General features: G+C 45.8%; 1 protein-coding gene across 1 annotated transcript; it reads right to left on the reverse strand.

The window, feature by feature from the left end:
• Positions 1-2473: 2473 nt before the first annotated feature.
• On the reverse strand, positions 2474-11854 carry Gem (GTP binding protein overexpressed in skeletal muscle). Its single transcript, XM_076924173.1, has 5 exons — positions 11566-11854; positions 9941-10277; positions 6194-6270; positions 5263-5467; positions 2474-3809 (listed from the first exon to the last, which is right to left on the reverse strand). The coding sequence occupies exons 2-5, from the start codon at positions 10266-10268 to the stop codon at positions 3532-3534; spliced, it is 888 nt and encodes a 295-aa protein (XP_076780288.1). The 5' UTR covers positions 10269-10277; positions 11566-11854; the 3' UTR covers positions 2474-3531.
• Between the last annotated feature and the right edge of the window lie 1098 nt (positions 11855-12952).

Consider the following 12952-nt stretch of genomic DNA (forward strand, 5'->3'; position numbering starts at 1 on the left):
AGGACTCTGCTGAAATCACCTCACTCAGCACTCCAGTCCAAAGCTGCTGCTCACCTGAGGTGGATCTCTCCTTCTGGTTCCAGCCAGCTTCCTCAATTCCTGAGATGTCCTGAAGTAGCATCAGGGGCACACCCTGTTTGGAAGTATTAGTCACTTGAATTGCTTCCTGAACCAAGTCAACACTTCCCAGTTTGAAACTCAACATACCTTGCAACTTCTCCTCCTAGCTTATCTGTCCAGGTAACTCCCTCCCCACTGAATGAATGAAGAAAGATCTGTATGCCTCTGTCTCTGTGTATCTGTATGTCTCTGTTTCTGTGTATTTGTATGTCTCTGTGTATCTGTATGTCTCTGTCTCTATCTGTGTATCTATATGTCTCTGTTTCTGTCTCTGTCTCTCTGTATGTCTGTGTCTCTGTCTCTGTCTCTGTCTTCCTCACTCCTGTTTCACGCAGTGGTCTGTCTTTCACAGCACACTCCAGGTTCTTGTCTTCAGTCACCATCCTGCCCACTCCCCACCATTATGAACTATACCATAAGCTTCTTGAAGGCGAACTGCTTTGACCCACCCTGTGTTCTTTAAATATGGCTAAATGAGATTTTCCCCCTTTCCAACTGGGGACAGTCAGATTTACTGCTCATGAGGTTCCCAAGGACAAGCACATCTTAGTCATCACTGTGTTCCCAGCAGCAAGCAGTGCCTGGGTGTGTGATAAGCTTGAGAGGAGGGGCCCCATACTGCCACAGAGCGGGAGGGGTCACAGCTCCCTGCCCCCCCCCCGGGTGGCAGCATGGATCTCATCAAATTCCACAAGGCATTTAGTTCTCCTGACATTACAGATGAGAAAATGAGGCTGGTAGAGAACAGTGTCACTCTCGGTGGTACCCGGTGAGCCAAAATTCAGATCTGTCTGAGTCTAGAGCTCTGAAGCAAGAGCTCTCTGGATTTGCAGTGTAACCCCGTGATTTACAGACTGGGCCAAGCGATGAGCCCTGGCAACAACACTGACCAAATCTCTGCGCTAGGAAGTCTGTCTTCTGTTAGCCATTGAGGGGAGGAGGGAGTTGTCTGAAAGAGTTTAAAGAAAAGTTGAGTTTTAAAACAGAGAAAATTAATACCAAAATGTTTATACATCATTTGTGTGTGCTGTTTGTAATTTGTACACATATGTGTTCACAGTACGTATACCAGACAATGTGTGTGTGTGTGTGTGTGTGTGTGTGTGTTTGTGTGTGTGTGTGTGCTGTGAGGAATTCTGTCTCCCTTGTGGGGTCACAAAAGACCTGTGAAATCCCAAGAGGAAATGCCATAAAAGTTCAAATCCACATAAGGTGCTACACTGAAAAGTAGGGGTGTTGAGGAACAAGGCACCTTAGTCTCTGATTTGAAAGGTTTCCATTTGAACTTAAAACAACAGACTCATAAAGTCAGTTCTAAGCTTCACAGAAGGCTATACAGCAAGGAAAAATAACATTTCCCAAGCTCCCTATTGTACACATTAACAGATGTCATTCTCACAACTACCTCAGAAGGAAGGGACTTGAGCAAGCCCGTTTCACAGATGAGAAAGCTAGAAACGTTCATTATTTGTCAATCCAGAGACACACTACTGGCTCAAGTGAAGGCAGAGCCAAAGTCCACCCCAGGCCTGTGCAACTTGACTCTTTCCTGTCAGCTACCTGTGCAATTTTCTTGAGCAATCCAAAGACGTAAAGTGCACAGAGAACCTTTGCCCTCAGCTTGGAAAAAAAAGGAGCCAAACAAAACATGGCAGCTGCGTTTGAAAACTACGGAAACTTGAGGAGGTTCAGGAGACTTCCTGTCACTACCAGAGTGTCTACAGCCTCAGAAAGACAGTGGGTCGGAAGGGAAGGAGTATGTAGGGAGATCCAGAAGAGAGCAAAAGAGGACCACAAGGGACTTCTATTCCAATGAGGGTCACACATTGCCCTTGCAGAACTGCCCTGACAGCCATGCCAAGCCACATTAGTGGCAGAGAGAGCAATTTGGTTTAAGCTTTGCCTGGCTAGATCTTAGGTTGAAAATCACTAATTGCCACTGCCGTCAGTGCGTGTGCACGTGTGCATACACACACACACACACACACACACACACACACACATTTCTAAATCCCCCTAATGCTTTAGTGAAGCCTAAGACCATGAACCTTCAAGGGACAAAGCAAGGTCCATCTGTTCAGTCAGGAATTTGCCGAAGTAGAAGGACAATCGGCTTTGATTCTCGCTCAGCTTTATGTGACCGCAAATCCTTCCCAAATCAATCAGTCAGAAATAACTCTTCTTTTCTATGAACCATGATTCCAAAGGAGAGAACTTGAGGATTCTTTTTTAAAAAAATAGCTGAGGATTTAGCTAATGACAGGGGAAACTGTCTGTCCCTAAGGAATACAGCCTGTTCTAAAAGCCCGAGGAAAATACTCATACTCGTCTTATGTGGGGAGGAAAACAATGCTTTCCTTTTCAAAGATTTTATTTATTTTATTATAAGACATATAGGTAAAAACTTGCATATTTTGAAAAATATAAAAAGGTAATAAAACAGACATTTTTCTCAGTAAGAAATACGCTCATAAATATGCTTTATCAAATGTTAAAATGGTTATTTGCAAAATAATAATAAATATAATTCAGCTGTGGCATACAAGGAGCAACCCAAAGGGTGGGGCATTTTTATGTTTGGAGGGAAAAAAAACTAGGCTTCTGATTATATTTAAAATTTTGCACTCCGGGTTATTAATATAGTTGAGATTTTTTTTAAAAAAATATTTTGTGATAGCTTCATGATTTCAAAAACAGCAAGACATAAAAGATGATTTGACTGAGTAGAATTTGGCAAAAAAAAATAGTTTCCTCAAAATAAACACTTCTAAAGACACATAAGTAAACAATTTTTTGAACCTATAAGTGGTACATATATCAGCTCCTAAGTCTACAAATCTCTGTGGTCTTTAAACAAAAACTGGTAGTAAGCCTCAGTTTTCAGCAAATTCTAACAATTCTCTTCACTGGAGCAGTAATAGTCACAACCATGATGAGGCCAGCTCTAAAGATGTCGTTCCAGCGATATAAGTATGCAGAGAGCCCTTCTCCTTCCAATAAACTACCACCATTTTCCTACATCTCTCTATGACCCAAGGACTTCAGATTCACATAGACCAACACTGAACAAAACTTGAATGATGAAACACTCCTGTCCTAGGTATTCTTCATAAACGTCAATATTCTGCTGTCCACAGGAGAGAAAAACTCGTGTGAACCCCAAACGTTCCCTTAAATGAGTCTGAGGCATCCACGTAGCAGGTCAAGCTTTTCCTATGAATGAATACTGACTCTTGACAGAGATCTTTCATTCCCCGTACACTTGATTGCCCATCAGGCTAACCTATTTGTTCCCGTCTGCAATAGAGGAAGCCGCGTCTAACAATGCTTATGTATCCAATCTAATATAGATCACTGGTCCCAAAAGCCTTCAACGATGTCCATCAAGGGGACATCTGGACGACAGTGTGCCTAGAGCACAGACAGGTCATGGCAGGATTTCGACTTGAGCTTGAAAGCCATGTTCTTGTTGTTTTTGGCCACAATTTTGCCCCAGAAGCGCCTGGCTTTCCTGGGGATGCTCTCCCGCCTCTTCTGATAGGCCAGCCTCCTCTCATTCTTCTCCTTGCTGTCCCGGCGCAGGCGGACCTGCCGCACAATGCCCTCAAACAGTTCCTTCACGTTGTGCTGCACGGCGGCAGACGTCTCGATGAATTTGCAGTCGAACACCACAGCACAAGCTCTCCCTTCTAGCGAGGAAAGAGGGAGAAGAAAGTCAGAGGGGTCATAGAGTGTGATCATGTACAATACGGCCAAGCTGGAGAACACTCTAAAACTGCCTTAGAGGTAGCACGGAGCAGTAGGCTACGTTATAGATATAAGGACACGCTACAGCGCGCATCCTCCCCAGGGTCTGAGTGGAAATAGCCCATAAGATGATCCCAGGAAGCCAGCAAGATCTGGCTCACCACAAACTCACTCTATGAAAGCCCAGTTTCATCAAGTCTATGACATGAATTACAACAGCAAAAGTCATAGCGTTCACTTACTAGGGCTTTGCTACACTCAAAACCCAGGCTAAGCTCTTTCCAAACACTTTTCACTGCTCACAACAATCGTGGAAAACATGCCGTTACTCTTACAGATAGATGGAGACGCTGAGTGTGGTTTCTTTTAAACTATGAAGGCACTCATACAGCCAACAGGTACAGGAAGCCCTGCTTCATGGGCAAGCCGATATACTCTTTCTCCCAACTCGGTTTCCGTCACTAAAAACTGCAATTCTAACGCTACTACTTAGCTTTTAAAAAAGTGTGATTAACACTATACTTTCAGAGATCATTTCTATATTTCATTACTGAAAAAGTATGATTAAATGAGATCTTTTGCAGGAAAAATGATTTTATAAATATACAGTAAAGTTACATCAAACTATCCAAGTTTTTTTAAAGCTCTCAATTTCAGATACTTCATTGTGTTTAAGGTCACGTGTCCACGTTTTAGTTTGAAATGATGTGAACACGGAATACCGTTGTGTCCTAGTAAGACGTTCCCACCAGTTGGAAAAAATTGTCTTGACTGAGCAGGGACTGAAAATCTACATTGAGCCAATACGATCTCGAAGGCCCTAAAAAGGATATGGAGACCTACTCATCACATAGGAATTATGCTTGAACAAGGATCAAGAAGCATGTGTGGTCCCATCAGTCTGATGTCCTCACCGAAGTTTACAAAGGAGGGGGTGGGACTAGTGAGCTTTACATGGACTGTCAACAGGCAGAGTGTAAGGCTGCCTCTTTTGAAACTCTCTCTGAAGAGTCTTCCTACCCCAAGTTCCTCTCCTTGCATTCATATGTGGCTTTTCCTCCCCTGAACTGGGGATCTGCTTGGAGAACAGGAGGATGGGAAAAGGGTAAAACTGTCAGGAAACTTCTGAGGGTGCTCCCCTTTCTAAAGTAACTCCGGGAGAACAAGGGGGAGTGGGTACCCTAGACCTTGAGGTAGACCAGAGGACACAGAGAACAACAAATGACTAATACAAACAGTGGGAACCATGAGAGTCTTAGACAATATACATCAAACTTCACAGAGCATCCCACTGAGCCCCTGGATGTAGCCTTGCAGGGGAAGGGGAAGAGAACCTGCTGGTGGACCAGTGTGTGTGCCGTGCAGGGGTGAAGCCCGTATCACACACCCTCTCACCTGACACAGACACTTCTCGACACCGAACTAAGTCACTTTTGTTGCCAACCAAAATTATAGGAATGTCTTCTGTCTGCCGGGCCCTGCGGAGCTGGATCCTCAGTTCAGACGCCTTCTCAAAGCTGGCTCGGTCTGTGATAGAGTAGACGATCAAGTAGGCGTCCCCAACCTGCATGCAGTGGTCATGGAGCCATTCATTCTCCCCCTAATGAAATAAAAAGACCTTCCATGAGCTCAGGCTAGCCTAAAAAGGGAGGTGTCATTTTGCAAAGAAATTGTATATCTATCCCAACTAAGAGAAAACACGAAAACTGCTTATAATACATCAAAAGGCATTGGTCTTTCAGGATGTCCAGAGATGCAAAGAAAGGCATTCGGTATTGTTTTTATATCAAAAAGCTTACTTTCCAGTTACTACTGTAGCTTGGGCTGATACAATACGTAAATACTCTGACAAACAGTCTTTTCTGACTCCCTAAAAACCTCCTAATTAAGAATTAAGAATCTTTTTAAAGAAATAGGAAGGTTCTCAATAAACAATGATCTTGCATATTTGCTGGGAGGCCCAAAACCTGTCCAAAGCCATGTTGGAATCCAGGATTGAGAAGGCCAACTTCACACAAGGTGGTTCTGTGTCATTGAAAATAAGTGGCCAGAGCTTGTTTGAACTTTCCCTAAAACAAATACGCTTCTTGTGGTTTTTAATAGAACTCGGGGCAAACCACTGCAATTTGTTTGTTCTTCAGGGCTCATCTGTGAACGACCTGTTCCCCAGCACAGTCTCGCTCTTTAGAAGTAAATGCTTTTAATCAGGGAATGAGCTCTCCTTGTCTGGAACATCTACTATGTAGGACAAGGTCACTCTGCACCAAGCAGCCTGTTGAAAGGCAAGCCCTGAAGGAATACACTGGCAGCTACTAGCCCTGCATACCTTATTTTCCCACATGTCCAGAAGGATAATGGTTGCACTCTCTCCATCAACGACCAGGGTGCGCTCATATGTATCTTCTAGAAAAGAGAGAACATTAATACCAGTCAGGTGAATAAGAAATAATTCAGCATAAGAGGTTCCTGTTGACTTCACTCTAGAATTTTTACTCCGGGGGGACTGAGGATGTAGCTCGGTCAGTAAGTGGTTACTGTACAAGCACAAGAACCTGAGTTCAGTCCTCAAGAATCCACGTGAAAAGCCAAGCATGGTGGAAAGCAACTTGAAATCCTTGTTTTGGGGAAGCAGAAGCAGGCAAATTCCCTAAGGTTCAATGGTCGGCCAGCCTAGCCGAGAGTCTCTGTCTCCCAAAACAAGACTCACGCCAATGGAAGAACAACACCCAAGGCTGACATCTGGATTCTAGAGGCACATGCACACTTATCCACACATATGTGCCCCCACATGAACATGCATTTTTCATATATATGAACATTTATATATTCATGAAGGTGTGTGATATATGTGAATGTATGAATATATGGAGAGACAGAGGCAAACATACAGAGACAGACAGAGAATGAACTTCAAAGACACCGTTTTAGAAGCTGGGGACATGGCTCAGTGACCTCTGATCTCTGTGTATATGTACAGGCGTATGTGCACACACACTACTGTTCTCCTTCCACATACAACACACAGTCCTCCAGTCACTAAGCACATTTCCCACAGCTCTTGTGAAAGGCTAAATAGCTTGAGTTAAAAGGAAATCATTTTCACCATTCTTGGGCCTTTTATGGAAGAAAGCCATTTATAAGGATAAATAAACTCCCTAAGACCTTTTGACTCCAATTCATTGGCTGAAGCTACGAGAAATCATTAACTATAAGCTCCATTATGGGATGTTTTAACTACAAGTCCTGTTTCCATAATCTTTATGAAAACCCCACTGTGTTCCAGTGGGAGGCCCCTGAACATTCACTGGAAACTTCAGAAACTCGGAGGCCAGCGACGATTCTCCTCTTTGCAGAAGCACAAGAAAAAAATATTTTGAGATGGCCCCTAATTAGACCATCTTTTTCTTTAACTCTCCACCCCCCCCCCCATTTGCTTTGTTGTGTTGAGATGGATTCTTTCTAGAAGCCCTGGCCAGCCTAGAACTCACTACACAATCAGACTGGTCTAGAAGTTGCTGGGATTACAGGTATGTGTCATTGTTATATAGAAAGTAATGGAAACTTCTCTGAACTTGAGCCTAGATTGCCTGTGGGTGAAGGGTGACAACAGTCAAGGGTCAGAGGAGCTCCATCCGGAAAAAACGAGCTGTCCTGGGATATTTGAGAAAGAATTTCCCATCAACCCTGTGCACCAATCTCATGCGTACTCTGAGGTTTTCTGTTTTTAGTTCCATCTTTTAGAAATTATAACTTTCAGAACAATTTATCTCTTTTTGGCTCTTGAGCCTGAATCTCTTATTTTTTTTTTAAGATTTATTTATTTATTTTATGTGAAGAGGGCATTGGATCCAATTACAGATGGTTGTGAGCCACCATGTGGTTGCTGGGAATTGAACTCAGGTCCTCTGGAAGAACAGCCAGTTCTCTTAACCCCTGAGCCATCTCTCCAGCCAATCTCTGTAGGGCTCGTCCATGCTAAGGAGATGCTCTCTGGGTTTGAGTTCAAAATTGCATCAGAATTCTGATTCTTTTCCTGACCTATGAATCTTTGTGTTACTTGCTCTCTAGCATGTGACACTTGCCAGGAACTTACTACCCTGTGCTATGTCCTCCTCCTGCTTTGTTTTCTGTGCCTCGGTCCCTGGAAGCTCCAGGGCTCTGCATGTGCCTCCCACTCCCACTCCCACTCCCACTGTGCCTCACCGAGCACTGTGCTACCTGTTCGGTAACAATTTAGAAATGAATGAGTCAATGAATGGATGAATGAGAGGACGTATAGATGAAATTAAATATGCACAGAGAATCATATGACTGTTGCAACAGGCTGGAAGAACATCCATCTTTATTAGAAGAAATGATGGGGAGACTATCATATACATCCCCCTGGTAAATGCTGGGGGAAAAAGATGAAACCAATGCATGGGCGTGCTTTGGAAAACCTTCCTCTGGGGAAATATAAAGCTAACACGTCAATGTGAGTGACTTCTACTGCACTTCTAAACCAAATGAATGTAGCCAACTCACATAGAATGTATAATATGGGATGAGTCCATCACTGAGAAGTGTCTCATTATCAGATGCTCAATCTAGTAGCAATTACAGAAAAATCCCTTCCCCTGTCTCTCCAAAGAAGTTTCCTATTTTTCCCTCTTCCAGTTGCAAATCAGTCCCATTGCTCTATGGCTATTGGATATTGCCCTTCGCACAGATACCACCCCCTTCTAGTGGACAAACACTTCTAATGGGCCTATTGTCCACTAAATAACCCTGCCCTTATGTCAGACCCTTAGAGCAAGCATTATGTCTCCCAGCACTTGCTAATGCCACCATGCTCTCAGTTACGCTCAGTGGCTCTGAGCTCCTCACCACTCAACCATCACTGGGTACCCACAGTCTACATAGTGCTGTCCCATGTACTCAACCATCACTGGGTACCCACAGTCTACATAGTGCTGTCCCATGTACTGTGTACTTAACAGCATTTGGAAGTTAACTCCAGAGGACAGTGAAACCATCTTTCCCAAACTTATCCCTCTCCAATCCCCAAGTCTTCGTGAAGGTGTACATTTTAACTGAAAGTGGGAACAGAGCATGTGAGAAGTCCAAACACTGAACAATCCTTCCTCCATTTCTGCGGTAAGTAGGGGGTACAGCTGTTCTGGGTGTGTATACTGATGTTGAAGCTCTAGCTGAAGGACATTGTATGACAACAACTGGCTATCCAGTTGTAATTTCCATCCCAGAATATAAGAGCTATCACCTATTGTTGTGTAATGTATGTTTGTATAAAGTGGGTCTCCATACAAATACGTAAGGATTAAATAAATAAATCCTTGCAATAGGTCACAGGGAGAAAACCATCTGGCTCTACTCAGGGCATTTACCATCGTCTTTACATTTCACCTTTTTAAAAGTTATTGCGCTACTTCAAGTATAGAATTTGACCTACTTACACTTGCACATGCTTCAAGTGTTAGTGGAAACAAACTAATTGATCCACTGTAACAGGTTTCCCGCCCTCCAAATCAGTTCGGCTTTATGTGTAGTCACAGAAAGGTGTTCGCAGTGATGAACTCTCCAAAACTGGTCCAGGGCACAGACAGCCTTCCTGGACTCCTCAGACCTGACCTTCAGAAAGCCACTTGATAACTTGGGTCAACAAATTTGGTCCTGTGTTCACGCATTCCTGTCTTGTCTTTTTTTGTGCTTGAGACTCTGTGCCAGCAGCTAGGCTTCTTGTCACCCAGCTCGGTACTGAGAAGGCACGCGTTTCCCCCTAATTCTGAAGATACATTCTGTTTGAATTTGTTGGGTTTTTTTTTTTTTTTTTTTTTTTTTTTTTTTTTTTTTGAGACAATCACATAGCCCAGGCTAGCCTCAAACTCTCTGTGTGACCTTGAGTTCCTACTCCTGTTTCTTCACGGTGCTGGGATGACAAGTGTGTACCCTTATGCCTGGCTCCCAATTCTGAAAAAAAAAAAAAAAATCATTCCCTCTCGTTCTTCCTGCCTACAAGACAGAGCCCACCAGGGCCGAGCCACTAGGGCTGGGCCACCAGGGCTGGACCACCTACCTCCCAAGACCTCACAGTCGCTGTCCAGGCTGTCGTGAACACCTGCAAAGATGTTGGCCAGGGTGGATTTGCCCACTCCTTGCTCCCCTATAAGCACTACTCGGTAGTACATGTTTCCAGACTCGGAAGAGATGACCGAGTCTGTGGAGTCAGAGGACCAGCTCCGTCGGCAGTGGTCTTCGGGAGCAGTAGAGTGCCGGTTGCGGAGGTTGCAGGGGTGGGGATCCTTCTGGACCATCAGATGCCTGCCATCAGCAGGGATGCTCCAGCGCTGCTGTGGCTGCATGCCCACAGTGCCTTGGCGCATGGTGACATTATTCAGAGTCATTGTGGGATCCTAGGAATCACAGCAGTAGAGATGGCAATGTTATTAAAAATGAACCGGGCCCAGGGGAGCTCAACACAGTCATCATTGGAGCTTTCATTTGATGGGAATGAATTCTTAATATAAGGAACAACTATGAAACTGTCCCTAAGCCTAGCAAGCAAAATTTTCAACTACACACACACACTTAGCTTCTCAATCATGCTGTCATTTATAGTACCAGTAACATCATCCATTGCCCATAAGCTTCCTCCATCGTTAAAGGAGCTTTGGAAATCCCACTGGAAGTTGGCACAGAGGCAGCTGCAAGGAACCCATTGCCTCCAGAAATGGCTTTACCATCAGCAACAAGTCAGTGCTGCTGGGGACCAGCTGGCCAGGTTAGTTGTTCTTGTCTAAACATGGCTCTTAATTGCACCAGCGTCCTGCAGTCTTTTGTGCCTCCGTGGGAAACACGTGGCAATGACATCACTCCCCTGGCTGGACTAAACAGGCACTTTGGGGGACTTCCATGTTTAGTAAAGTTGCCCTGATATTCTCCAGCTGCCTGAACAGAGCGTTATTTGGGGAGTGGGACAGTTTCTGTTTGAGGTTTATGTCTCAGCTCTACCCTCTTACCCACAGATACTGTGTAGCATACCAGCCCTGAGCCTGGTTCTTCTGACAGGGGAAGGACCTGCTCACACTCAGACACATCACACTTGTACAAAAAAGTGCTTCATTCTTAAGGAATCTCATCCACTCCAGGATTTAAACAGCTCAGAATTCCACCTTTCTAAAGTAAATCAGAAGATCAGAGAAAAGCCATCAACAACTTCCTACAACTTTCTCCTTGCAAGACCGCCTCGCCTGACACGCAGTCTGTGCTGCCAAGAGTACCCGAGATAACACAGCAGCGTCCAGTCCACGGTTAACTCAACAAGCTCCCCGCGGGAGCGCAAGGATCGCACTGAGCTCACACACCCTACTCCATACATCACACCCTATGCCACTAGCCAGAACCAGCGGGTTTCTTTTTAAGTCTTAAAAACAGTCCCTGGGTTGGCAGACTTGCGTTCAGACCTTGAAGTCTGCCTCCTGGCCACCTAATCTGTAAGGTGACACTCCTCCGGAATTGAATTTAGGAACCCCCATCAGAAGCGCATCCTTTGCACCTGAACTTCTTTCTCCCATGACAGAACCCCCGGCACAGACCTCACAGTCTAGGGGCTCCTTTCCCAATTTAAAAAGTTCGGTGACCAGGAACGCCCCTTCCCACAGAGGCTCCCACTGGGACTGCCCCTCAGCCATGCCCCCTTACTTGGCTGCACTGGGCCGCTGGGTGGGCGTCTGCCGTCGGTCCGCACAGTGCCTGCTGTCTGCCTGCTGCAATGCCTGACGCCTGCGATGCGGGCTCCGCAGTCCGAGGCCGTGTGATGTCCGCTGGCAGTGCCGCCTCCTGAAGCCTCCGCGGCCCGCCGCCGTTTATAGCGCGCCCGGCAGCCCCGCGACGGGGCTTTTCCGTGACGTCAGCGCTCCCGCCGGGAGGGGGCGGCTCTGCAGCAAACTCTGAGTTGCAGCCACTTGGCTAAATCAGTTACTCGTAGTCATGTGACTCCCCGAGCCCCTTGAGGGGAGTGAGAGGGAAAAAAAAATGACAGTTCAATCGTTGGCTTCCTTGATTTTGTTTTATTTTCTTTTTATCAGGTGGACACTGGAAAAATACACTTAGTGCTACTTAATCGCCCTTCCCAGCAGAGCACTTGTGAGCTGTCTGAATAAAGGATGGGGTAAGAAACAGGCCGGAGTCGCGAGTCCAGCTTTGCCAAGAAAACAGATCCGTCTGAGTGAGCCGGACTCCGGCCTCCAGGATGGGGCTACAGCCACCCTGAGTGGACAGGCCACCTTTACAGCATGCTCTGAGAAGCAACCAGGCCCTTCCTGCTTCCTGTCACCTTCTCTCTGGATTGGGGACATACTGCTTTGTTTCCCTCTTCTGGCAGAGATCCAAAGAGAAGGGGCCTGAGGAAAGACTTGGGGAGACCTTGAAAAAGGGCAGTTCTGCTCCAAGCAGCTTGTGCTAAACACTGCTGTCCTCCTGTGCTGGTCACAATGCTGAATCTCCTCAATCAGAAATTTAATCACACCCCAACCGGTGCATCTCAGAACCGAGCTGCTTAGCCTGCTTAGTTGGCTGGAACTGTGGCCAGGAGCCAGGGCTTCCCAGCCATGGGGAGATTTGCAGGCTCAATCCCCTGAGAGAGTCCTGCTGCTCCTACCATTTGCTAAGATTTGCAAAAGACCAGTGATTCTGGTGGGCCTGGAGAACCTTGCTCCTTTGGACAGTTGTGGATTGAGAACAAGATGCGCTGTAAGGGAGGAAACCTGCCCAAGGGCAGGGTGGTGGCAGAGGCGACATTCAGAGCCTAGTTTGAGTACCTTTTAAACTGCACCGTTAAGTGACCTCTTCCCCAGGACATGGGTATTTCCCGGGGACATGGGTATTTCCCACATGCTGGTGTTTAGAGTCCGTGCTAGCCTTTCCAACACATCCATCTGCTTCTCCAGCCAGCTTCTGCTGTGGGTTGGCTGGTAGCTCCTCGGGAAGCAGCCAGCACCAGTGTCTATTGGAGTGGCTGGGCTGCTCTGTGGTTACAATGGTGTCCCAGTTTTCCCGAAGGCATCTATGCGATTTGGGAATTAATCCG

This window comes from Arvicanthis niloticus, chromosome 25, assembly GCF_011762505.2.
Source record: "Arvicanthis niloticus isolate mArvNil1 chromosome 25, mArvNil1.pat.X, whole genome shotgun sequence".
Classification (NCBI taxonomy): Eukaryota; Metazoa; Chordata; class Mammalia; order Rodentia; family Muridae; genus Arvicanthis; species Arvicanthis niloticus.

Excerpts from the sequence above, each read along its gene's own strand:
- Gem (XM_076924173.1), bottom strand. The coding sequence starts at position 10,268 with ATGACTCTGAATAATGTCACCATGCGCCAAGGCACTGTGGGCATGCAG. Across the intron at positions 6,271-9,940 it reads CGACTGTGAGGTCTTGGGAG|AAGATACATATGAGCGCACC; the intron begins GTAGGTGGTCCA and ends TCTCTTTTCTAG. Across the intron at positions 3,810-5,262 it reads TCGAGAAGTGTCTGTGTCAG|AAGGGAGAGCTTGTGCTGTG; the intron begins GTGAGAGGGTGT and ends TTTCCTCGCTAG.